Source organism: Balaenoptera musculus, chromosome 16, assembly GCF_009873245.2.
Source record: "Balaenoptera musculus isolate JJ_BM4_2016_0621 chromosome 16, mBalMus1.pri.v3, whole genome shotgun sequence".
NCBI classification, from domain to species: domain Eukaryota; kingdom Metazoa; phylum Chordata; class Mammalia; order Artiodactyla; family Balaenopteridae; genus Balaenoptera; species Balaenoptera musculus.
Window position 1 is genome coordinate 64,698,615 of NC_045800.1, and position 26,984 is coordinate 64,725,598.

The 26,984-nt window shown below is 50.0% G+C and overlaps 1 protein-coding gene across 7 annotated transcripts in view; it reads right to left on the reverse strand.

Moving 5' to 3' along the window:
• TSPAN15 (tetraspanin 15) overlaps positions 1-26,984 on the reverse strand; it is an 82,678-nt gene that overhangs the window by 31,328 nt on the left and 24,366 nt on the right. For 6 of the 7 annotated variants that reach the window (XM_036829106.1, XM_036829105.1, XM_036829108.1 and 3 more), the window contains exon 1: positions 21,639-21,830. The exons of the other annotated variant lie outside the window; for it this stretch is intronic. In XM_036829106.1, the coding sequence (XP_036685001.1) occupies positions 21,639-21,734 (96 nt within the window). In that variant the 5' untranslated portion in view covers positions 21,735-21,830. Of the gene's footprint in view, positions 1-21,638; positions 21,831-26,984 lie in introns of those variants that run through there. 7 annotated transcript variants of the gene reach the window in all.

The window sequence follows — 26,984 nt, forward strand, 5'->3', positions numbered from 1 at the left end:
TTATTTATTTATTTATTTATTATTTTTGGCTGTGTTGGGTCTTCGTTTCTGTGTGAGGGTTTTCTCTAGTTGCGGCGAGTGGGGGCCACTCTTCATTGCGGTGCACGGGCCTCTCACTGTCGCAGCCTCTCTTGTTGCGGAGCACGGGCTCTAGGCGTGTGGGCTTCAGTAGTTGTGACGCGCAGGCTCAGTAGTTGTGGCGCACAGGCATAGTTGCTCCGCGGCATGTGGGATCTTCCCAGACCAGGGCTCGAACCCATGTGCCCTGCATTAGCAGGCAGATTCTCAACCACTGCGCCACCAGGGAAGCCCCTGGACTCTCTTTAGGAAGAGTTTAGGGGCAGGCAAATGGGGAGTGGTGTAACAAACAAGTGGTAAAAATCTTCTGAGACAAGAGGCCTGGCAGTCACTTCCTCCTGGGAAATCAGAGCAGGCCCACTGGAACTGAGCCTTGGAGGATGCACAGGAGTTTGACTTCACACCACTGGACGCTCCGTCAGCACAGGGACTGGCCCGATAGATCTGTCGGAGGAATGAATCTGAGAAATGCTATTGCTTCAGATGCCCATGAGCCCAAAGAAGAAACTAGTGATGCCATTCCAGAGTAGAGCCCTCTGAGGCTTAAGGATACGATGACTTATCTGGTTAATCTGAAAACCACAGAAACAGCCAAGGGGCAAAGGAGAGTCAAGAGCATATCACCTCCACCCAACACACTCTTCTCCCTGGTTTTCTTTTCCCTTCTGTCTCTGGACCCCTTTCCTTCTCTCCACCTTCCATGTGTCTGAACCAAGAGAGTCAGAACCCACCTCCCAGGGCTGTTTTCCCACGGTGCCTGGGTGATTATCTTCCCAGATCTCAGCCCAGGTAGGGCGCCCCTTGCTGGGGTACACTCAGCAGTACACCCTGTGCCAAACCACTGCTGGTCTCCCCTCCCTTCTTTCTCTAGCCGGGCTGGCTAAGGCTCCCTTGCTCAGAGCTGCAGGCCACGGGCGGGAGTGAGTAAGATGGCCCAGGTCTCCCCTTCCCTCAGACCCTCTAAAAGCAGACACAGGCTCACAGAGGTGACAAGGGGGCTTTGTCCTAGACAGCCTCCAGTTCAGGTCCCAGCAGCCTTTCAAAACCCTCAGCTGCCCACCAGGAACTGGGCCAGGCATCCCCCATTCTTTCCAAAGTGGCGGCAAGAGGAATTTCAGGGAAGGGGGCAGGAAGGTGGAGTCCCCCATGATCTCAACTCTCCCTGACCCTCCGGGCTGCTGAGAGAAGCCACAATAAAGAAGGGAGCTGCACAGAAGGGAACAGGAGTTTGGGGAGTAGACATGGGGGGTGCGGGGGGAGATGCAGGAAATTCCAGCCGCAGGTGCAGAAGGCAGTGAGGCCCCACAGCCAGGGCTGCCTTTTCCCCGGGGGACACCTGGCTGCGCTGGGCAGATATAAACTAAGGGCTGTCTCCACACAACTGTGGCAATGACAGAGCTTACTGTTGTATGTTTCTTGTTTTTAATGTTAGATGTAGTTTTATAGCTAAGAAAAAATAAATCGAATTGCTATATATATATATGGCCCTTGGTTCATTCTTTGCACAAAATCCCACATCTGAACAGAGCCCTTTGTCCCTGAACGAAGGCTGGAAGGCAGAGGAGGCAATCAGACCACAAGTGTCAATGCCTGGCATGACAAAGAATATAAATTGCCCCCACTCCAAAGGCTCGAGACTCCAAAGAGGTCAAAGGGCAAAAGGGAAAAGGAGGCAGCATGACACACTGGAAGGAGAACTGGGGGGCAGGGTGGGGGGAGGATGAGAGGGGAGCCCTGAACTTTAATCCCAGCTCTGTCGCTAACTCCCATGCAACTTTGGGTAAGTCTCCCTTCCCCTCTCTGGGACTCAATTTCCCTGCTCCAAAAGGGAGATGTTTGGCCACAAGCCCTAGCATCCCTTCACTGCTCTGGGAGCCCATGGCAACTCATGCCCAGAGAGCCCTTGTTAGAACCCTGGCCATGAGCAGACCGTGGGTGGTCCAAAGTCCTCTCCTCTACTGAGTCCTTCTCCATGGGTCTACCCCTGCTTTCCCACCTGGCCAGGAGACGTCACACTCCTGCATGAGAAAGGTCCTACAGGGGACAGAGATGCCCTTTCTGCCCTGATCAAGGCACACACCTCCCAGCCTCCCACAGCAGCTGTGGGAAGGAGACCAACTGTTTTCTGGAAATAACAAAGCTGAAAGAGGCTAATGCCCATCCCCCAAAGCTCAGCTCAAAGCCTCCTCCCCTGGAAAGCCTTCCTGGATCACCCCAGCTATAGAGATCTTTCTCCACTTGTGATCACCTATGAAATCACCAATGGGAAGCCCTCACTGGTACTGCTATTTACAATACTAACTATGCCCACTGAACAGATCATTCTGGATATTTACTACCCAGTGCATGCAGGGCGTGGTGGCAGGACCCAGCAACACATATACCATACCATCTCTGATCTCAACAACTTCACAGTCTGCATACATGATGCAAATGCATTAGTCCCAAAAGTTCACAGGAAGTTTAGCTTAGCTCCCAGACCACATTCTCCCCACAGAAGCCATATGGAAAGTGGTTAGAGCCCAAGCCAGTTCACAGTGGCCTAATGAACTACAATGCCCCTGAAGCAAGATACCGTGCAAAAGTTCCTGGCACCCAGCAGGTGCTCAATAAATGTTACTTCTCCTTTCCCAGTAAAGATGCAGTACTGTTGTAACCCTGACATCTCAAGACTCAAATCAGATGCCAGAAACCATTTCCCCTTTAGAGGCACTTCGGTCCAAGGATAAATCAAGGGAAAGAGAGTCCCTATTCTGAATTCTAAGGCAACACTCACTGATTCAACATATATTTAGTAAGTGCCTAGTATGTACCAGGCACTGGGAATAAAAAGGTAAGACCTAGTTCCTGCCCTCAAGAAGCTCAGTCTGGTAAGACACACCTGCACACCAACAAATGCAGTGGAGCTGGGGAAACACTGGGGTAGAGGTAATTGTGCAGAGGCACTAGAGAATAGGAAACGCTAAATCATGGGCAAGGAAGGCTTCCTGGAGGAGGTGAGTTTGAACTGAGTCCATTTGATGCACGTAATGGATAAGTAAGAATTTCTGAAATGGACAAGGGGTTTCAGATGCCCATGAAGGTGCCAGGGGGACAGCAGGTCAGCATAGCTAGAGCCAAGGACAGGCAGATGGGGGAGAGGAGGAGGCCAGGGAAGCTTGCAGAAGCCAGACCACCAAGGCGAGGTCTCTCAGGTTAAATCAAAAAGTTCATTCGTTCATTTGACATCTCTTTACTGAGAGGTTGTGTAAGCCAGTGGTTCTCCAAGTTTTTGGTCTCAGGATTCCTTTTCACTCTTAAAAACTTTTGAGGACCTTAGAGTTTTTGTTTTGGGGGATTATATCTATCAGTTATTTACTACATAAGAAATTAAGACATATTTTAAATATTTATTAACTCATTTAGAAATAACAATAATAGATTTACATGTTAACATAAATATTTTTTGTTAAAAATTTTCCCCAAAAAATTGAGGGGGAAGAGTGGCATGGGCTTTACATTTTTGCAAATGTTAATGTCTGGCTGATGAGAAGAACTGGTGGATTCTTAAATTTATTTTATTTATTTATTTTTTTGGCTGCTTTGGGTCTTTGTTGCTGTGCATGGGCTTTCTCTAGTTGCTGTGAGCAGGGGATAGTCTTTGTTGTGGTGCGTGGGCTTCTCATTGTGGTGGCTTCTCTTGTTGCAGAGCACGGGCTCTAGGCACGCAGGCTTCAGTAGTTGTGGCACGCAGGCTCAGCAGTTGTGGCTCACGGGCTCTAGAGCACAGGCTCAGTAGTTGTGGTGCACGGGCTTCGTTGCTCCACGGCATGTGGGATCTTCCCGGATCAGGGTTCGAACTCGTGTCCCCTGCATTGGCAGGTGGACTGTCAACTACTGCGCCACCAGGGAAGTCCCAAACTGGTGGATTCTTGAAGCTGCTCCTCACTCAATTTGCTGCCACATCACTATCACGTGCCCCTGAAATACTCCCTTGGGCACTCCTGACAGAATGAGAGCAGGAAAGCAAATAGTATCCTAGTATTATCATGAAAATGTTTTTGACTTCACAGACCCCTCAAAAGAGTCCCCCCCACCAAGGATCCCTGGAGCACACTTTGGGAGCAGCTGTTAGGAACGGGCTGCGGGGTGGTGAGTGGGGCCCAGCTAGCAGTGAACCAACCAAACACAAAAGTCTCAGCTTTGGTGGAGCTCACGTTCTAGTTGGGGAGAAACAAATAAATAAGAAAAGTATACGGTATGTCTTGGTTATAAGTGCTATGAAGACAAAAACAGAAAAGGAGGCCAGGGAGGCTGGTAGAGGGGGCTGTCATTTTAAATAGCACAGCCAGGGAAAGTGACACTGGAGTGAAGACTTGCAGTGGCGAGGGGTGGGCGTGGCTCTGTAGCATCCACGTGGATACACGGCCAAACATCCAAGCAGCTTCCAAGACCCTGGAATGTGCCCATGTGTTCAAGGAACAGCTGCTACAGCCTGATGGGGTAAGAGTGGAGGGGAGGAGGTGAGAGGGCAGGGGTGTGGGCTGCAGAGCAGGTGGACCCTTTGAAGCTATTGAGGGGGCTCTGACTTTTGCTCTGAGTGGAAGGCACTACAAGTTTGCAGAGAAGTGATCTGATATGACTTTGATTTTTAAATGAGTTACTCTGACTGCTGTGCTGAGAACTGGGGGATGGAGGCATGGAGGTGGAATGGTCAGGAATCTACTGCAGTAACCTAGATGCTAGGTGAGAGTGGCCTGGATCAGGGTGGGCATGTGAGGGTAGCAAGAAGCAGGCAGACTGGATATATTTTGAAGTTGAAATTAGGAAAATCACTGAAATAATTTAAGCAGGGAGTCACATGCTCAGATTTGCTTTCAAAAGTTGTTTTACCGAACAGAATATGCACACAGCCCCAACTGTCATCCACGGTTTACGCATTTGTTATCATAGGGAAATGCAGGCTTGCAATGGAGAGGGTTGGCGGTCAAGCTTGGCATGGTCAGCAGCCGGGAGGCCGGGTATCACATGCCTCCTAAGGTGGCCTCCTGTACCCCCTCACCGCCTCCCCACACAGCGTTGGTGCAGGAAATGTGTGGCCTGAACCTAATTACAAGGAAACCATAAAGCAAATCCAGAACGCTGATGTTCTGCAGATCAAAGGCCTGGAGGCTTCAAAGGAATCAAAAGCAGTGAGGATAGTCTAGGTTAGAGGAGATGAAAGAGCCATGTCACAGTGAAAACAATGGATGGACCTTGATTGGATAAAATATCCACTACAAAGGACATTTGGGAAACAACTGGTGAAATCTGGATATGGACAGCATAGATGATGCTCTATTTAATGGTGATTTGTTTTCAGATGGACAACGGCAGCCTGTGGGAGAACACCCTTTTCGGAAAGCTGGATGCTGGGGTATGTAAGGGTGAGGCCACAACGGCTACAGAACAAAAAAAAAAAAAAGTGTTGTATTTATTGAGAGAGAAGGGCTCGGAGGAAGAAAGAGAGATTAAGGGAGAGAGATGTTAAAAAACAAGATGTTAACAACTGGTAACTCAAAGGCATGCAGGCGTTCTTTGAACTCTTCTTTCAACTTTTCTGTGGGTTTAAAAAATATTTTTTTAAGTTCATTTCCCCATCACAGCTTGATTAGGCACTACTTATTTAGGGCTCCCTGTCTTGCGTGAAAGAAGGGCCTCTCCCGCCCCAACCTTCCCCAAGGAACAAAGAGGCTCCGCCCCACACATCCCGACAAGCTGGTTGTCTGCAAACAGAGCATCTTTGAACAGATAACACCAGGGCCTGCTGGGTGTCCCCAGGCAGACCGTGGGCGGCGGGGCCTGGGTCTCGAAGCTCTTTAGAGCATCTCCCCCCAGTGCCTAGCACAGGGCCCAGCACGTGCCGTTGGTGACTGACAGTGGGCACTCAGGCAGTCCTGGGTCTGGCTTCCGGCCACTGAGCAGTTCTCCTTCCAATGGGAAGAGGGCTCATGCAGGGTGGGAGCTCAGCAGCTCCACATGGATATCCAGGCCCAGCAAGCCTCTCCCTCTCTGCTTTCTGAATTTTCCTAAGCAACTAGAGGGCAAGACCCCAGTAGGTCTTGGTGGATCAGACAAATGCAGGCAAGTAACACATGACTGTCTTCCCTGGGACTCCAGAACCTATAACATTCAAGGCCTCAGAGGTCACCCCTCATGTTTCAGATGCACTGGGACCTTTTTTGTCAAAATGAGATCCACTGTAATGCATGAACTGTAATTCTGGATCCTGATTTTTTTTTTTTTTTAATGCACTATGAGAAATATCTTAAGGATAACTGGAGAAGTTTTAACATGGACTTGGTATATAGTGGTGTTGTGGTTGTATCCAAGGACAATTTTTGTTTAAGGAGATGCATCTGAGGATATTTGGGGTGAATTGTCATGATGTCTGCAACTTACTCTGACATGGCCAAATGTTAAAATTACTGATGCTGGTTAGTGGGCATATGGGTGTTCACTGCATCATTCTTTAACCTTTTTTATGTTTTATTTTTTATTTTTTAACAATAAAAAAGTTGAAGCAGCAAGCAAGATCCAAGTTCCATTTCTTCTGAGAAGAGAGCTGTTCACAGTCTGAGTCTCCCTTTGGCCTGGGAAGTCTCAGTGGCCACAGCCAGGGGCTGGCTCACCAGAGGCTCAGGGCAGGCTGCCTCCTGTGGCCTGGAATTAATGCCCCCACCAGATGTTTCACTAACTGCCAACTGGGGCTAAATATCGGCTGTGACGGGAACCTACCTATTATCCATCCAGCGAGCTCACTAGAAAACCGCACCCCGGGGGGGCTGTAGGACACGCTTCTCCTTGTGCACGGGTTAGGGGCCTGGAGGAAGGGACAGAGAGGGTCACTCGTCACCTTCAATCCCATCCTTCTCTGCTTTAAGGAAATTAGGACAAGAGAAGATGCATACGACAAACCAACAATATGATGACAGCCGGTGCCAGCTGTGGGAGGAGGTAAGGCCGAGTGACCCACCGCTCCCTGAGGCTGGGCTGGTGGGACTGGCAAAGAGCACGTGCCAGCTGAGGCCCTCTGCACTTAGGAGCTGTGTGACCTTGGACAGATCACTTCCCTCTCTGAGGGTCGGCCGCCTCTGCTGTTAAACAGGAATGATAACACCCGCCTAATGGTCACTCAAAGGACCTGGGGAGATGGGGAAACTCCTTTGTAAACTGTAAGGTGCTGTAACACATAATGAGAATCCCCATTCTTTTTTTAAAAGTCAGCAGATACAAAGACTGTTAAGTGCCTACACCTGACCGGGAGGTGCCACTATTTTTCTTTAAATTGACTGACTTTTCTTACTAAAATAAATATGGTCCTGGCCTAACCTAATCAACATCTATGAAATCACAGATCTGAGGTATTAGTTATTTTCTTTAATACACATTACACCTAATGCACACGTATTAAATTTTAAAATGTTCCCCCAGGAACCACCTAAAATCGTCTTGTGGACCACCAGGACTAAGGAGATGGATGCTGTTCTGGCCCCACCCCCTTATTTTGCAGATGGGACTCTGAGGCCCAGAGAGAGGCAGTCACTCCCATAAGGTCACACAGTCCAGTGCTCTCTCCACTGCAAGCTGCCCTCCCTCATCGGGAACAAAGAGTTCTCACGCCCTGGCATATCCTCTCATAAAAGAAAAATAAAAAACCTGCTTCTGAAGGACGGTGATGCAGGCTCCATTTCTGCCTTCCTGCAGCTTCAGAGAACCATCTGGGGACCTGGCCCAGGTGCCTTGTGCCACTTCAGGTCTGCTCCCACCCTTCCCACAGAGTATGGCAGTCAGCCCACCTCCCTGGGGCCCTGGCCCCAGGAAGCTGGTCCCCACTCCAGGGCCCCTGCTCCTCTAGCAGCACCTCAGGGAGAACCGGAGGGCCCCCGTATGCCTGGGAAATGTTAGATGAGTGACTAAAGGACCGAACCAATGAACAAACAACCCATCCCCAAACAGCCCACCTCCCTTAAAAGCGTCCTTCTCTTAAGGACAAACACCTGGGATAGGAAGGCATCGAGAAGTCTGCCAGGAGAGGGGATAAGGCTTTGCATTTATTTGCAAGTTCCCTAACCTCTCTGAGCCTCCCTTTACCTCAGTGTAGAATGGGGCAATAACCCTAAAACTGCCTCTGGAGGTTGCTGGAGGATTAAAGGAGAGAATGTCTAGGAGACAACTCAGTCCAGCACTAGGAAGGGCTCATTAACTGTTAGCTTTAAAAAGACAAAGAGGGCTTCCCTGGTGGCGCAGTGGTTGAGAGTCTGCCTGCCAATGCAGGGGACACGGGTTCGGGCCCTGGTCTGGGAGGATCCCACATGCCGCGGAGCAACTAAGCCCGTGAGCCACTATTACTGATAAATAAATTAAAAAAAAAAAAAAAAAAAAAAAAAAAAAGACAAAGAGTTCAGTTATAAGGTAAATTAATGCTAGAGATGCACTATATGATAAATATAATTAACACTGCTGTATGTTATATATGAAAGTTCTTTTTTAAAATATTTATTTATATTTTTGGTTGCATCGGGTCTTAGTTGCAGCAGCCGAGCTCCTTAGTTGTGGCTCGAGGGCTTAGTTGTGGCTCGCTGGCTCCTTAGTTGTGGCATGCGAACTCTTAGTTGTGGCATGCACATGGGATCTAGTTCCCCGACTGGGGATCAAACCCGAGCCCCCTGCATTGGGAGTGCAGAGTCTCAACCACTGCACCACCAGGGAAGTCCCTGAGAGTTTTTAAAAGAGTAAATCCTAAGAGCTCTCATGACAAAGAAAACTTTTTCTTTTCTATTTCTTTAATGTTATATCTGTATGAGATGATGAATGTTCACTAAACTTATTGTGATAATCATTTCAGGATGTAAGTCAAATCACTATGCTGTACACCTTAAGTATATACAGGGCTGTATGTCCGTTATATCTCAATAAAACTGAAAGAAAAAAAATAAAAAGACAAAAGAGGAGGAAGCAGAAGGCACAACCAGGCTAGACAGAGAGCAGCCAGGGGAGCTTTTCTAACTGGAAAGGGGAATGTTTAATTCTAAGTGAGGTGAGCACCAGAGGAGACTGCAGTGGAGAACCAAGACACAAACAAACAGGGCCGCTCCTGTCTCAGGACTGTGGGTCCCTGAACAATTCCTGTCCTCGTCTTCTTTCTGCTCTGATCTTGAGTCCACCCCCCCTTCAAGATGGAAAGAGTCAAGTGGCTGCTGCCACCCCTGTGGGGAGCCCAGAGCCCAAGTCTCCACTGCTGACTAAGCGTCCCCACCCACCGGAGCCTCCTGGGAGCCGCTAGCCCACCCCACTCCAATCACAGAACATCTGCAGCTGTCCTGAGCACACTGCTAGGACTCAGTGAGTGCCAGCTTCTCAAGGGACGGGGCTGGCTCATCTGTCCCCACCAACCCAGCATAGGGCCAGGCAAACAGTGCTCCCCGGTGGCATGCACAAGCGTTCCCGCTGCCTGAGTTCTTTCTGCCTCTGCAGAGAAGGCCAGTCTGTGATAAGTCACACATCAGGCCTCTGTCCCCAGGTGCAGCAGCAGGCCCATTTACAGTAGGGACACCAATAATCCCAGCTGGAGAGCACGCCACTGGGGTGAAATCACTGAGCAGTGCCCACTGTCCCCTCTGAACGATGGAGGTATTAGAACCGGGGGCACTTGCCATGTGGTCTGGTCTCAGTTTCCTCCCCTCTGAGAGGAAGGCATTGCTGCACCAGATGCCCTCCATGGCCCTCTGAAGTTCGCCCAACTGTAACCCCACCCAACTAACTGCCCCAAGTGATGGGTGATACTCCTGTTCAGAAAGGTTGTAAGGGAATCACAGATATTTTACAGCCCCACTTAGAAAGCGGTTTCAATTTAACTCTTTTCAGAATCAGGAAGTCCTTCTCGAGAGCTAACTTATATTCCCTTCTCATGCTTTAACCTCTTTCTATCAGGCTTTCCTTGCAGAAACCAGTTGTAGAGCACAGCCTTTGACCTGTGTGGGCAGACAGTTGCTGGGAAGGGGCGGGGCCTGTGTGGGGCAGGCCGCTTGGGGGTGGGGCTGCAGGAGGGGCGGGGCCACCAGCAGGGGTGGGACTATGGGCCTTACCCTCTGCCAGCCAGGCTCCTCTCCCCATCCCCACCCCTTGTCCTCTGTCTTCAGCACCCGCAGAAAGGAAAGGGATATTCAGGGACCTGCTCAATTGGACCCCTCCCTAGCGAGGCAACCTGGTGAAGCAGAAAGGGCTTGCATTGGTTTTCTGGGCTGCTGCAACAAATGACCACAAATGGCTTAAAACAACAGAAACGTATTCTCTCAAAATTCTGGAGGCCAGAAGTCTGAAACCAAGGTGTCGCTGGGACATGCTTCTTCCAGAGGCTCTAGGGGAAAATCCTTCCTCGCCTCTTCCAGCTTCTGGTGGCTCCAGGCATTCCTTGGTTCGTCTGCCTTTCCATTCACATGGCTTTCCCCTAGGTGTGTTTGTGTCTTCTCTTCTGTCTCAAAGCTCCCTCTGCCTTTCTCTTACAAGAATACTTGTCATTCAATTTAAGGCACGCTCAGGCGATCCAGGATGATTTCATCTCAAGATTCTGAACCTAATTATATCTGCAAAGACCCTTTTTCCAAATAAGGCCACGTTCACAGGTTCTGGGACATGAACACATCTTTTTGTGGGGGGGGGGGGGCACCATCCAACCCAATACAGAGCTCACTGGTCAGAGTCAGAAGTCAAGTCCCCATCCTTCCACAAACTGGCCCCTAGCTCATCACTGTGACCCCAAGCAAGTTCATCACACCTACCTGGAACTCTGCTTCCCCACCACCTGCTGTACCTCCCCTACAGAGTCAGAACTGCAGGTCGCTGACACTCAATAGATCACAACCAGCTTTCCAACATGATGCCTACACATCAGCAGTTCTCAAACTGGAGACATAATTTCAGGGGGGGAAATTATCACAGCTCACCCCCTAAGTGTGTGAATCCCTGACTCAAGAAGCTCAAGTCTGGTTCTATAGAAACTTCTTCAAGTTACAAAGTTAACTACAGAGACGTGTTGCCTTTAGAGCAGATTAAAGGATGTTATAAAGATAACCAAAAGGAAAACAAACTTCTAGACCCATGGACACCCCCCAACCCCGACACATCTGGGTCCCCGGAAGAAGCCCAGCCTCCCACACGGTCACCCCCATCCCCAGGCTGGTGGTCTCCACACACGTCCGCCAGCCTAGACTAGCCCCGCCAATACCCCACCCAACACCCCCACTCCTCCATCCCTGGCTAGCGCACTCTCCCCTTCCAGGACGGCTCCCTCACGGTGAGCTTCTCCCAAATGTGCACAGTGACTTTCCAGCCCACGGAGACTGTCCAGATTGTCAGCGAGGTTGGGAAAAGGTTCAACAAGGCAGTCAGGATTCAGGTAGAGAGAAAGTCAGCTTGGAAACCGGGCCACTCCCATCAGAATTCCCTCACAGACACCACCATGAGCTGCAGTTTCTACTCCAGCTGCACGTTAGATAGAATCACCCGGGGAAGTTTAAAAACTATAGGTGCCTGGGCCCCACCCTAGACCCATGCAATCAGCTCTGAAGATGGGGCTTGGGCACGTGCACTTGTGAAATCCTCAAGATGGGAGGCCTCAGAGGCCCAAGGTCCAGAAGGTCCTGTCTTTTGACCTCAGGAAGTGACCCAGTCTCCAAATTCGGTGCCAGCCTCAGAAGCCAGCACCCCACTCCACTCCAGCCGGGCGACTTGCCCCCGATCTGTGACGGGGCGGGCTGGGGGCTGCGCACATCTCTGGGCCCAGCGCCCAGCCCACAGAGGGTGCACAGGAACTGACCACCTGACCCCAAGCACCTCTGCGGCCCCCCCACACTGCACCCAGCACAGCCCGTCCTCTGGTAGGGACGGGAAACAGCACAAGGAGCCTTGTAACTTGTCCAAGGCCACACGCTGCATCCTGGGAGGGGCTCTCCAGCAGGAAGGGGGAGGGCTCTGAGAATGACCAGGCCAAGGCTGTTTTCCTTCTACCCTCTGGGCAAATATTTACTTCCTTGCAGGCCAAGATGCAAACGCCTCCACTGGTGGGAAAGTCTACTCTGGAAATAATCAAACAAAACACAACAGGCACCACTTCCACAGTGAAACAGCTCTGGTCTCAGTGACGGATGCAAATGGTGGGTTGTGCCAGTCATGTCCCCCTCTCTAGGCCTCAGTCTCCTCAGCTGTGAAAGGGGAAAGTGCCCAGCTCACAGGGTTGTTCTGAGGACCCAGAGAAGTGACGCGCGATGTATGGTGATGCAAGTGCAAAGTGGAGGCTCCTCCCACCCTCCAGCCCTTCTCACCAACACCCAGCGAGCTGCCACCGGGGCCGCCCAGCGATGCTTCTCCTCCCGGCATCCGCGCTGATGCTTACCGCACAAGACACCCCGCTAAGAGCCCTGGAGGCATCGCCCCATCCAAGCCTGGCCCCCTGTGAGGGACAACGGTTACTGCATTTCCACAGACAAGGAAACTGAGGCACAGAGAGTTGTCACGTAGCCAATCAGACCTGCTCCTCAACCATCAACCAAGAAGTGCTCGTTCTCCTAACTTGCTGCGTGGTAGAGCTGGGCCTCCAGGCCTGCTCCTCTCAAAGGGTGTTTCTGACCTCAACATCCAGGCCCAACAAATATCCCATTCTGCAGTGACCCACCCTCCTCTCCCAAAGCTCATCTCCACTCCTCTCAGCCTGGCCTCCACGCCCTTCAAGCCCGGCTCCCACCTCCTGGAAGTGCTCCCCAGGGCTCCTCTGCAGTCACGGCCAGGCAGCCCCGCAGGAAACCACACGTTGCCTCCAGCTGGCTGCTGCTGCCTGATTTCACCTTCCATCTCCCTCGTGGGCTGACCTCTTAGTCTTCTCTGTCTCCCCTCCCACAGGCCCGGGTGGCAAGGCCCAGCCTGGAGCTGAACAGTACACCTGTCTGACATTCCCTGGCAAGGGCAGACCCTGCCCCTGGGCTCCCAGAAGTGCTTCTCCCATCCCTCCTTCTCCAGGTGCTCTCAGAGCATTGAGGATACTTCTAGTTTGGCCTCCCTAGACCCACGTGCCCATCATGTGGCACACAGCCTCTGCTGGTACACCACTAAAGCCTAGGAACTAAAGGGTGGGAAGAACTCAGGCCCCAGAAGAGGCTGAATGCACTCCCAAGGGGTCAGACTTCTCCGCCCAAGGGCAAGGCCACAGCCATCTGCTCTAAGCAGGCAGAGAATCCCCAGCAGAAAGCAGCTTCCTCTGATAAGACAAATTCCAGAACTTCTCATCACATCTTGTGTCCCAGCTCCCCCTGAGCTCTGTAAGGCTCCCCAGATAAGTCTCCATCCCCCCATGGACACCGGGCCTACAGTGTGCTGGGTGCTTCCACATCTCTCATCTTGCAGGGTCCTCCCCACAGCCCTCTGGGGTATCCGCAGAGAATCAGAGAGTTGGTCCTTCAACCAGCGTCACAGCAGAACCAGCACTTGATCCATGTCTCCAAATGGCACTGCCATCAGGTCCTGACAATTAAACCTCCCCTCTGGGCCACTCAGACCCCAAACTCCTAATATGACCAGAGTCTCTCCACCCACAATCTGGCCCTTAGGCTTCATCTGCTGCAGCCATACCTGCCTACCTCGGGCCTGTGCACTTACTGCTCCCTCCATCTGAGATGCTCTCTACAGGCCTTTTTTGTGGCTGGGTCCTTCTCAGTCTTTGACCTCCTCATAAAGGCCTTCTTTGACCACCCCATTTAAAGTAGGAACTCCCATCCCTTTCTTCCCACTTCCTCCCGAATTTCCTCCTTAGCACCTCTCACAACTAGGTTTATTTCCTGGTTTGTCTGTCTTCCAGGGCTTGGACTAACCTGTCTCATTCATAGTTGTTTCCTGGTAACTATCACAGTGCCTGATATACACAATAGGCATTAAATAACTATTCTGTTGACTGAATAAGCAAACGGTCCCCACCCTGGAGGGAATGGCAGGTCAAGACTGCAATCTCCTGCCTTCCACGAAGATGTCGATTCCAACCCACTCACATCCAGAGGTGCTCTCTGGGAAAGGTTTATCTTCTCAATCCCCTGTGTCCGGCTTACCCAGAAGACATCTTTCCCCTGTATATGGAGCCAACTGGTATGGAAATTGCATTATCAGTCCCTAATCTGGTTGACTCTAAGCCCCACCCCAGGTTGGCATTGTGAGTCACCGAGAGAGAAGAGGCACGGGGCAGGGGAAAGGAGAAGGGCAGGTAGTTACTCCTGCTTCTCAGGAACAAACAACCAAAGGCAGCGAGGTCCCAACCCACTCCTACAACTTAAAGCAACCCCTCTCTTACAGGAGGGGGCAGGTTCATGCACAGAAGCCTCGACTAAGCACAAAGAAACTTTCTCGGGGCCTTACTTGCTCATATGGAAAATGAGTGCATTAGAAGGTTCTCCAAATCCCTTCCGGGACTGCCTTCCTGATTCTCTGGATTTTAAAGGTCCCATGACCAAGCTGGGGGAAGGGAGGACCTCTCTGGGCCTGAGGCCTGAGCCCAGCCCCAGATCATCTCTGACAGCCCATGGGGCATGGTAACCGCTTCTCCAGTGTGAAGGCTGCCTCACTTTCTGCTTGAGTTTCACTATTTTCTCTTTGAAATGCTTGCCTAGAACAAGAGGGAAACAGACCTGCCCAATCAATCAAACACAATAAAAAAATGTTGAATATGTACATATATGTACAAGGAGATGTCCAAATGGGTATTAACCCCAACAATGGTTCTCTCTCAGTGGTAGAATCAAAGGTAACTTTTATTTTCGTCTGTGTACTTACCTGAATTGCTTGGAATTCTTTTTTAACTATGTGCACATATTATTTTCACACAAACAAAGCTCTTTTCAAAACTTAGGAATTCCTGCTATGGACTTCCCTGGTGGCGCAGTGGTTAAGAATCCGCCTGCCAATGCAGGGGACACAGGTTTGATCACTGGTCCGGGAAGATCCCACATGCCATGCAGCAACTAAGCCCATGCGCCACAACTACTGAGCTTGGGCTCTGGAGCCCGCGAGCCCCAACTACTGGAGCCCATGCACCCTAGAGCCCACGTGCCGCAACTACTGAGCCCACGTGCCGCTACTACTGAAGCCCACGCGCTGCTACTACTGAAGCCCACGCACCTAGAGCCCATGCTCCTCAACAAGAGAAGCCACCGCAATGAGAAGCCCGCGCACCGCAACAAAGAGTAGCCTCTGCTCGCCACAACTAGAGAAAGCCTGCACACAGCAACGAAGACCCAATGCAGCCAAAAAAAAAAAAAAAAAGGAAATTCCTTCTATGCTTAAGTGAGAGGCCAGGTATTTGGCTCCTTCCAGAAATGCTGTCCTCCACCTACACCTTGAGCCCTGACATGTGGAGGGACTACCACGGGGTAGGGGCTGGGGGTACAATGGCTGGTAAAGGTCACAGTGACCCCATGAAGAATCTGAAGTCAGGCAACCGGGTCCTGGTCTGGGTCTGTCACTAACTTGCTGTGGGGTCTCAGATACTTGCTTCCTCTCTCCAGGCCTGTTTTCTCCTCAGTAAAACAAAAAGGTCACACTGGAGGTTCCTTCAAGGGCCCTTCTAATTCTCAGTGAGTACCAAGAAGAATAGAGAGGAAGGTTGGGAAAGAACAGCTAATCCTTAAGTAGCTGGTGTAGTGTTTATCATGTGCTAGGCATTGCTCTAAGCTCTTCCTATAATTAATCCATTTAATGGTCTCAGCAACTCTCAGGTAGGTTCTGGTGTCACCCACTTTACAGATAAGACAACTAAGGGAGATGGAAGTTAGTGCCTATGTCACTCAACCTGTAAGTGTCAGAGTTGGGATTTGAACCCAGATAGCTTGGTACAGAGTCCACACTCTTAACCATGAAACGTTAGGGAAAAATAAAGCATCACAGATCAAACTATGATAACGGGGCCCATCCTTGGAGAGGGCAAGAAGAGTTAATATTGCCTCTGGCATTTATAACCTTCATCACCTAACCACACCCACTTCCTTCTCAATCATCAACACCCCTCAGCCCTGACACCATTACCCAATTGAAAACTCTACCTCACTGTCAAGACAACAGGTGCTTTCTAGAGAGCCAGTGTCTCCATGACCAGTAAAGCCCACTTTGCAAATTCAAGGCGTCAGCAAACCTGACCACTGCTGGCTACACACCCAGCTCAGCCTCTGATCCAGGTACCCATATCTCCAATCCTCGCTTCCAAGATGCAGGTTGGGACTCAACTGCCCCAATGCAACAAGCCTTCCCTGAGCACCTACTGTGTGCCCGGCCCCAAGACCAGCATTTGGAAGAGGATATGAATGAGCTACACCCCTGACCTCCAGGAGCCCACAGTTCAGTGAGGAAAAACAGTCATGTAAACGGATCTCTAGGATACCCTGTGGTTGGTGCTATAATTAGAGGTGTGTCCCCAGTGGGCAAAGGGCACATGTGTCAGAGTGATTCACCCATGTGGTGGGAAGAGGAGGCTCCAAGAGCCCCTGGGTGAGCTCATTTCTCACTGAACTGGGAATGAGGAGACGTGGGGGCTAGTGCCAGCTCTGCTCAGTGACCGTGAGACACACCCCCTCTGAGCCCCGAGGTCGCCCTCTAAAAACGAGAGGGCCCCCAAGTGTGGGACAAGAGATCACTGTAAGGGGTTCAAGGTCATATTCATATTGACTCACAGACTGAGAAGTTTTCATTGCTCATTTCCCTTCTGATCCTTCCAATCTCATCAAGGAGCAAATCTCAGCTTTGGTGTCGGTTTGTCTTTACGCCTCTCAAACACTTGCCAAACTGCTTTTGAACAACCAGGGCAAGCCTCAGGTTTGTAGCCTACAGCACCCACAGTATCAGGCTAGGATTAAATAACTTGTTTTGTCTTCCCTGCACTATATTTACTGTCATATTTACCTGCTATTTTTTTTTAACATCTTTATCGGAGTATAACTGCTTTACAAAGTTTTGTTAGTTTCTGCTGTATAACAAAGTGAATCAGCTATATGTATACATATATCCCCATATCCCCTCCCTCTTGCATCTCCCTCCCACCCTCCCTATCCCACCCCCTAGGTGGTCACAAAGCACCCAGCTGATCTCCCTGTGCAATGCAGCTGCTTCCCACTAGCTATCTATTTTACATTTGGTAGTGTATATATGTCAATGCTACTCTCTCACTTCATCCCAGCTTACCCTTCCCCCTCCCTGTGTCCTCAAGTCCATTCTCTATGTCTGCATCTTTATTCCTGTCCCGCCCCTAGGTTCGTCAGAACAATTTTTTTTTAGATTCCATATATATGTGTTAGCATACAGTATTTGTTTTTCTCTTTCTGACTTACTTCACTCTGTATGACAAGACTCTAGGTCCATCCACCTCACTACAAATAACTCAGTTTCGTTTCTTTCTATGGCTGAGTAATATTCCATTGTATATATGTGCCACATCTTCTTTATCCATTCATCTGTAGATGGACACTTAGGTTGCTTCCATGTCCTGGCTATTGTAAATAGTGCTGCAATGAACATTGTGGTACATGACTCTTTTTGAATTACAGTTTTCTCAGGGTATATGCCCAGTAGTGGGATTGCTAGGTCATATGGTAGTTCTAGTTTTAGTTTTTTAAGGAACCTCCATACTGTTCTCCATAGTGGCTGTATCAGTTTACATTCCCACCAACAGTGCAAGAGGGTTCCCTTTTCTCCACACCCTCTCCAGCATTTATTGTTTGTAGATTTTTTTTAAGTTTGTTTGTTTATTTATTTATTTATGGCTGTGTTGGGTCTTCATTGCTTCACGCAGGCTTTCTCTAGTTGTGGCGAGCGGGGGCTACTCTTTGTTGCGGTGCCCAGGGTTCTCATTGCGGTGGCTTCTCTTGTTGCGGAGCACAGGCTCTAGGCGTGCGGGCTTCGGTAGTTGCAGCACGTGGGCTCAGTAGTTGTGGCTCGCGGGCTCTAGAGCGCAGGCTCAGTAGTTGTGGTGCACAGGCTTAGTTGCTCCACAGCATGTGGGATCTTCCCGGACCAGGGCTCGAACCCGTGTCCCCTAAATTAGCAGGCGGATCCTTAACCACTGTGCCACCAGGGAAGTCCCTGTTTGTAGATTTTTTGATGATGGCCATTCTGACCGGTGTTAGGTGATACCTCATTGTAGGTTTGATCTGCATTTCTACCTGCTATTTTTGATGAGGAATATTGGTTCCCCATTGGCAGTGGTGATGTAAAGCCTCCTTTTAAAAAGAAACTTACGTTTAAAAAGTGAATCAGCTTAAAGTAATATAATAGTACATGTAAATAATATTATAATAGTTATTACAGCCTCTATGTATGGCTATTTTAACAACATCTATCAAAATTTTTAATGCACATACAAAAACAGGCGAAGCTGTTCTGTGCTATTAGACATCCCAATGGTGATCACTACTGGCGAGAAGGGGTGGCGACTGGCAGTGGACACAGTGGGAGTTTCTGGCTTCTTCTGTCCATTCTGCTGGTTGACCTGGGGGCTGATTATACAGTGGTGTTCACTTTGTAAAAATTAATCAAGTCGTACACACTTACGGTGAGTGTATTCCTGTATGTATATTATGTATTCATATACCCTTTAACCCAGCAATTCCACTTTTAGAAATTACCCTGAAGACACACACACATATGTGCAAGATGACACGTTCGAAGATGCTCACTGCGGCACTGTTTGCGGTAACGAAAGATTGGAAACAACCTGAGTTCCCCAGCTGGAGACTGATTAAGTATATTTTGGCTGAGCCTACAGTGAATTCTATGCAGCCATCAAACAGAATGAGGCAGCCTCTAGCAAAGCTCCAAATTTTACACAGATTTAAATTTAAGTGAAAAGGTAAGGGCAGAGCTGTGTATAGTATGCTACTTTATGCAGGGGGAACAAAAAAGAATATATAACATATGCACATGTTTGTGCCTAGGACATCCTGTGCCTAGGATAGCATCTCAGAAAAGAATCATAAGAAACTCATAACAGAGGTCTCCTCTGGACAGGGCAGGCCAGGAGAGAGGGATAGGAGGAAGGCTTATCACTGATGACGACTCTTCTATACTTTTAAATTTTGTACAGTGTCCTTGTATTTCCTATTTGATAGTAGGTTTTAAAGCAAAAAGCCCTATAGAAGGTGCATGGCTATGGTAAAACTTATGGCTCCTTAAATACTGAGATGAAAGTGTTGGCACTTTGGGCTTATAAAGCAAGTATATGGCCCTACTCCTCCTCCCAAGGGACGGAGATTATAGGCTCTCCTGTAATGGCTTCCAATTAACAGCAAACCCAGTCTGGGACAAATTACTTAAACTGGGCCTCCACCCTGCAGTCAAATTCTGGCACCTGGAGTTGCCCTGGCAGGTGGCTGAGCTCTTGGCATGCATAGGGAGATTTTTAAGCACAAATACCTGCAAGGATGGGAAGTTGACGATTTGGTAAGGCAATCTCAGGTGGCTGGAAAGGAAAGATTCTGAGTTCTTGCAGATTCTGAGCACCCTGCTCCAAGAGAGACAAAGCAAAGGCCACAGAGTGGTCTTTTCTCAGGGCTGCAGGGGACAGTGACAGGACAAGGCCTTGAAAATTCGAGTTCCGTTTTAACTGTGCAACCTTCTTTTTTATAGCACTTGGTTTCCCCTCATGTCACTGTTTCTCCACATCACTAACCCCAAAAACAATCCAATGAAGTGTGGGGCAGGGTATCAGTTATCCATTTTACAGATGGAAAAATGGAGGTGCGAAGAGGTTAAGAGACTGGTCAGTGATTATATACCAAGAGAAGGGGTGAAGCCAAAAAAGTAACCCCCACCTTCTGACTCCTGGTCTTCCCCTATTTTCCCACCTCCCCACCCATCAACCTTAGCCTGCTTTCTTTCAACTCTGACCTACAGAGAATGAGCTTCTGAGGCCAGACAAACAAGGAGAAGGCAAAAAAAAAAAATCCAGAATCAGAATCAAAGAGCCTACGAGACCATCTAACTCAGCCGTTTTTAACCCTGACCACACGCTAGAATTACCTGGGGAGCTTAAATAAGTTTAAATAAATACATATGCCAGGGCCTAGGTATCTGTAGTGTTTTTAAAATTCTGTAGTTGATTCCGATGCAAATCACCCCCATCCCAGTTCCACATAAAACCTTCTGCCTCCCTGGAGCCTCCATCAGTGGGTCTGTGCTCCATCCTCCGGCCCCCACACATACCGCTGTTCTCTCTTCCATGTTACATAGAGTCAGAGAATTGGACTGGGAGCTGGGCAAGTCAATTAACAGCTCCGAGGCCCCAAACATGGAAATGACTTGCCTAAGCTCTCCCAGTGATTCAAAACAGAACAAGACTAGAATCTGGATCTCTTGACTACCAGGTAAGGTCACATCCACAGAGGGGTCACAAGGAAAGCCAGGCTTGACGGCAGATCTAACAGTTCCTGCCAGCAGAATAGACCCAGTGAGGGCTGAGGAGAAGACCAGGAGTGTGCATGTGTTTTGAGGGGGAGGGGTGTCAGGTACCTGGGCAAGTCTGCCCTGTGGCATACTGGGGGTAGGGGGCTATTCTAGAGTGGCAGGGCTGGCACTGGCCTGTAGAAAGATGTCCTCATTTCTACGAGGGGGCCCAGCCTAGTCTGAAATCTCCATAAAGAAATCCAGTCTATTGGGTCAGCTTACCAGGAGGGCCCAGCTCCCTTGCCCATAATAATAATAATAAGCAATGTACTTGACCTGTTTCATTTAATCTCCACAACCATTCTGAAAGTTGAGTATAATTACTGTCTCCATTTGCAGACGGGGAAACTATGGCCTAGAGAGTTGAAGTAACTTCCCCAAGATCACTCAGCTGGAAAGTGGTAGTGGCAGGATTCGAAGCCTGGTTCATGTCCAGCCACTACCACCCTGCCCCCAACAAGAGAGAGAGAAGGTTAAGTGCAGGGGCTTTTTTAAGTTACTGAGCACCTGGGAGCAGCCGGAGACCACACGTCTGGTGGAATCCTCCTTTCACCACAGAGGAAATCAAGGCACCTGTAAAAGCATCTTGCTCAGGGGCATCGGCAAGTAAATGGTGGGGACAGCATAAGGAGTTCAGGTCTCCCGACTCCGGACCACAAAGCCTGACCACTTCTCCGCAGACGGATGGAGAGACGAACTCAGTTATACCCGGCAGGTGGGGTGAGCGCGGCCAAACGTGGTAACCACAGCCTACGGCACCAGCGGAAGCGCAGCGGACTCGCAGAACCAAACTGCTGGTCAGGTGCACACAGGTGAGCCAGGCGGAGCTCCTTCGTCGGAGCCGTTGCCACCAACCTCTAAGGCTCCGCACCGGGCGGCTGAAATTCAGGCTGAGCTAGAGCAACCATAATTTCCTAGTTCGCAAAGAGAGTGGGACGAGAATCCAGGAGTGCGCTTCTGCCCCTCCCTGGAGCAGACAAGCCTGGACCCAGCCCACCCCCACCGCCGGCTCAGCGTGTGGGTGAACAAGGGAGTGCCGACTCCCCCTCCCACGCCGGGGCCCGACTGGGGTCACTCACCCAGAACACCGTGGAGTAGATGACGAGCGAGAACTTGAGCCAGAGATAGGAGAGGCGCGCGCAGTAGCGCACCTGCTCCGAGTCTCCGCGGGGCATCCTGGGGGGCTCCCGGGCTGGGTCCCTCGCTGCCAGCAGCCCCACCTGAGGCTGCCTGCCCGGCTTCCCGCCCCGCCACCGGCGCTCACTCGGGGACTGACACCGGCGAGCCGCAATCACAGCCCCGGCCCGGGTCCACCCAGCCCCAGGGCCAATGGGCGCTCTGGGAGGGGGCGGGCCTGGGGCGGGGCAGCGGCCTGGACCCAGAGGAGGCCGAGGGAGGGGCGGGGGCGAGGGTTTTGCGAACGAGGTCGCGTGCAGCTCTGGAAGCGCCTGTGCTCAGGCACGTTGGGGGCCGTGGGAGAATGTGTGCAGAGGGGCGCTAGGGAGACAGCTAGAGTGCTTCTTCATTCAGGGTACACAGAAATGCTCGCTTTCCACTGCTGTCAAGAGAGAAGACTATGGGAAAAGAGCAGGTATTTACGGCTAAGGTGTTAAAATGTGCAAATGAGTGTGCAAGGCATGAATGGAATAAGGAAGTGGAGTGCCTCAGCCTAAGGGGGTTGGGAGAGCCGCATCTAGGAAGGTGCCACAGACGAGGGTGCGGCTAGGGGCCCTCGTGGAGCTGAGGCCCGCAGTTTCCTTTTGGAACAGTTTGGAGGTTTTTCCCCAAGTCTCTGAGATTCCCCTTCTCTGCGGTCAGGTGAGATCCCAACCCTGCCCCAGTGGCCTCCTCCTCTGAGAAGCCCTCACCCCCTCGCCCCAACTCAGGAGCCCCCTCCCTTGCACACACTCAGCCCAGGTCTGACCCAGCTTCTTCGCACCCAGCCTTTCCCCTGCCTGGGGTCAGAATCTGTCTTCCTGGCTGTGAGTCTGTTTCCCACAGCCCCTCCTTGACTCACTGCTATTTCCTTTCCCTGCAGGCCTAGCTCAGCCTGGGGCTTCGGAGGCCAGCAATCAGTGTTTGTGCCATTCAGGAATTAAATGTGTGGCCCAGAGGTTGTGAGCTCAGGGCAGCACTAGGTGGGGTCCCTGGTGGTGACTGCAGGAACGGCGCACTTGTCCCAGTCCCCTGCCCTGGACTCCCAAGCCTCCCAGAGAGAAATAGAGAGCAGGCTGGCCCAGCCCCCAGGGCTCTGCCATAGAAAGAAGAAAGTAAGGTGGGGGTGGGGAGGGAGGCAATGCCCTGCCCAGAGAGTTAAAAGGAAGCCAGTTTCCTGGTACTAGGAAGCAAGCCTTGTAAGGTTGGGTAGAGACTTGGAACCAGGAACTGCTGAGGGTCACCTTCAAATGAATAACTGGGGGCTAAGAAGGCATCCTACCTCAAGGTTAGAAGTCATCCTTTCTGTCCTTTAAGGAGGAAGAAATTAACTCTTTACCCCTCTTTGCAGGACTACCTTCCCTCACCAGCCCCACAGAGCCAGGCTTACACCTGCTCATGGAGGTGCTCATCTCCATCCCCAGGAGGGCTAGCTCAGCACCTTGCCCTCGGAGGGGTTGTCTGTCTCCCTCTCCCTGGGGGTTCCCCTCCTAGCCTCCTTCCCCACTCCGGTTTTCTTTCAGTTGCCCCCGCCTTAGTCCTGACCTCTCTAGCTAGCTGCACTCTCTCCTCTTTCAAGTCTTCCCTAGTGACACGAACACATCTGAGTGGTCCCTCTCAGCTCTCCCTGAGCCCCTATACGATGACGCCCTGAGAGATGAGGCTGAGACACCCCCGCAGAGGGAGCCTGGAGCTCTTTGGGGCTAGCACAGCCTTTCCCGGGCTCCTGAGCAACTTCGTTGTCCCTCCCACCCCCAACCTAACCCCAAGCACTATGGGCTGCTCCTCAGACACATCTGCAAATACTGAAATCTCAGAAGAAGTAATGACCTATTTTCAATTTTTCTCTCCTTTTGCCAGGAACTCTGGGCTGGGGGTCAGCAGGCCTGGTGCCAAGCCTGGCTTTGCCATTAACTTTGTTAGAATATGTGGCATAAATAGTATGACACAGAGGTGGGAGTGTGACCCTGGCTGCAGTTTCGAACCACATGGTGAGCTTTAAATGTATCCTGATATCCAAGCCCCATCCCAGTCCAGTTAAGTCAGAATCTCCACCAGCCGGGACCTGGGAATCAATATTGTTGTAAAGGTGCCAGGTAATTTCTAAAGGGCAGCTATGACTGAGTATCACCAAGTCTAGAGGTAGTCATGAGGGTGAGGTGGTGAGCCAGAATTTATCAGAAAGGCCACAGTCCAGAGGGCTCTAAGCTATCCAGTGGTGTGCTGGTCAATGTTTAATAACTGGCTCTCTGGTTGGTGGGGTGGGCAGGGAAACCCTGTTGCCACTTTCCATAGTGTAAATACTTCCACCATGTCTGAGATGTACACAATCACACCCAATCAGCTCAGCACAGCCCTGCAGCTCTCCCTATCTCAATAATGATTAGCATAGAGAAGAGCGCCATAATGAATGCATCAGTGAAATTCATGGCTTATTAATTAGCACAACAGGTATTAGAAATAAGCTATCTTTTGGTGAAATTACTGCCGGCATACCTTGGAGATGTTGTAGGCTGGGTTCCAGACCACTACAATAAAGCCAATATCGCAATAAAGCGAGCGACATGAATTTTTGTTACCCAGTGCATATAAAAGATACGTTTATACTATACCACTGTCTACTAAGTGTGCAATAGCATTATGTCTAAAAAAGCAATGTATATACCTAATTTAAAAATACTCCACTGCTGGACTTCCTGGTGGCGCAGTGGTTAAGAATCCGCCTGCCAATACAGGGGACATGGGTTCAGTCCCTGGTCCAGGAAGATCCCACATGCCATGGAGCAACTAAGCCCACAAGCCACAACTACTGAGCCCACATGCTGCAACTACTGAAACCCAAGCGCCTAGAGCCTGTGCTCCGCTACAAGAGAAGCCACTACAATGAAAAGCCCGTGCACCGCATCGAAGAATGGCCCCCGCTCGCCACAACTAGAAGACCCAGTGACGAAGACCCAACACAGCCAAGAAGTAAACTTTTAAAAAATAAAAATATAAACTTTTAAAAAGGGCTTCCCTGGTGGTGCAGCGGTTGAGAATTCACCTGCCAATGCAGGGGACACGGGTTCGAGCCCTGGTCTGGGAAGATCCCACATGCCGTGGAACAACTGCGCCCGTGAGCCACAACTACTGAGCCTGCGCGTCTGGAGCCTGTGCTCCGCAACAAGAGAGGCCGCGATAGTGAGAGGCCCGCGCACCGCGATGAAGAGTGGCCCCCACTTGCCACAACTAGAGAAAGCCCTCGCACAGAAACGAAGACCCAACACAGCCAAAAATAAATAAATAAATTTATTTAAAAAAAAAAAAAAGAACTGGGGCTTCCCTGGTGGCGCAGTGGTTGAGAATCTGCCTGCTAATGCAGGGGACACGGGTTCGAGCCCTGGTCTGGGAAGATCCCACATGCCACGGAGCGGCTGGGCCCGTGAGCCACAACTACTGAGCCTGCGCGTCTGGAGCCTGTGCCCCGCAACGGGAGGGGCTGCGATAGTGAAAGGCCCGCGCACCGCGATGAAGAGCAGTCCCCGCACCGCGACGAAGAGTGGCCCCCAGTTGCCACAACTAGAGAAAGCCCTCGCACGAACCGAAGACCCAGCACAGCCAAAAATAAAAATAAATTAAAAAAAAAAAAAAGTAGCTATAAAAAAAAAATTAAAAAAAAAAGAACTTAAGCTTTAAAAAAAAAAGAGACAGGAGCTGCCCAGGAAATACCTTTAAAAAAAAAAAAAACTTTTAAAAAATAAATAAAAATACTTCATTGCTAAAAAATGCTAATCATCATCTGAGCCTTCGAGTCATAATCTTTTTGCAATAGTAACATCGAAGATAACTGATCACCATAACAAATATAATAATGAAAAAATTTGAAATATTGCAAGAATTACCAAAATGTGACACAGAGACATGAAATGAGGCAATGCTGTTGGACTTGACACAGGGCTCCCACAAACCAATTTGTAAAAAAACGCAGTATCTTCAAAGCACAATAAAGCGAAGTGCAATAAAACAAGGTGTGCCTGTAGCATTCGAGATATGCAGGTTGGCTAAAATGATGCAGGGCGCCATCCATTCCTTCTTCAGAGTAAAAAAAAAAAAATCTCACTTAAGGATGATGCACTGGGCTAAATCCTTGATGCATCCCAAATCCTGAGGGATTCTGGTTGCCTGATGTGACCATCTGTCTAGCTGAATCCTGCATCTAGAATGTTGTATCTTTCTTGAGTGGACCCTTCATGCAAGGTGACAGAGCACCTAAAAGGACAGAGGGCTGAGCCTTCACTGACTTTACAGAACAGACTGTATGAACCAGTTTTGTGGCTTCCTGCTAGTAAATGCTTGTTGTATACATATTTGTATGGGTAGCAGAATTTGTTCTGAGATCTATTATCATGATAACCTGGCAGGGAGATTGTAGGGGGAAATAACTAACCTCACCTTTAGCGGCTACTACTGCTTATGAAAAAGAAACCTACGGATTGTACACAATCAACTTGGCTCTCATAAGTTTGCATCCCTGCCTCTGCTTCCCCATCTGTGAAACCATGAGGCTGAACTGTTTTTCTTCTAGTTCTAACAATCTTAGCTATAGTCCTCACAGACAAATCAGTCAGCAAATGTACACTGAGCTTCTACTATGACTCAGGCCCTGCCCCAGGCTCTGGGGATACAGCTGTAAACAAGATAGACAAGAGCTTCTATTCTCTTCTACTGGGGCATGGGAAGGGGGAGAGGGGGGCGGGGGGGAGCAGGGACATGCAACATGCATGACAACTACTACATGAAAAGGGTAATTTCAGGTACTGATATGTGCTAAAGATGCGGGAGAAGAGCTTCTAGTGGAAGAAGCAGCAGGTACAAAGGCCATGAGAGAAGAAGCAGCTTTGAGAGGGTCCATGTGGCTCATGCAAGGACCTCGGGAGAGTAGAACGAGGAGAGATCAGAGGCATAGGAAGAAGCCTCACAGCTTTCGTAAACAGTGTAGATTTGTTTCCAGTTTTAGTGAGGGCCACTGGTAGGTTTTAAGCAGGGACATGATACTGAATCTGATTTAAGCTTTAGAAGGTTGCAGCTGGGACTTCCCTGGTGGTCCAGTGGTTAAGACTCTGAGCTTCCACTGCAGGGGGCGCAGGTTCGATCCCTGGTTGGGGAACTAAGATCCCACATGCCACGTGGTGGCCACAAAAAATAATAATAAATAAATAAATAAGAAGGTTGCAGCATGGAGGACAGACAGGAGACAGGGCTGGGGGTGAGGAAGGCTGGTTAGGAAGCCC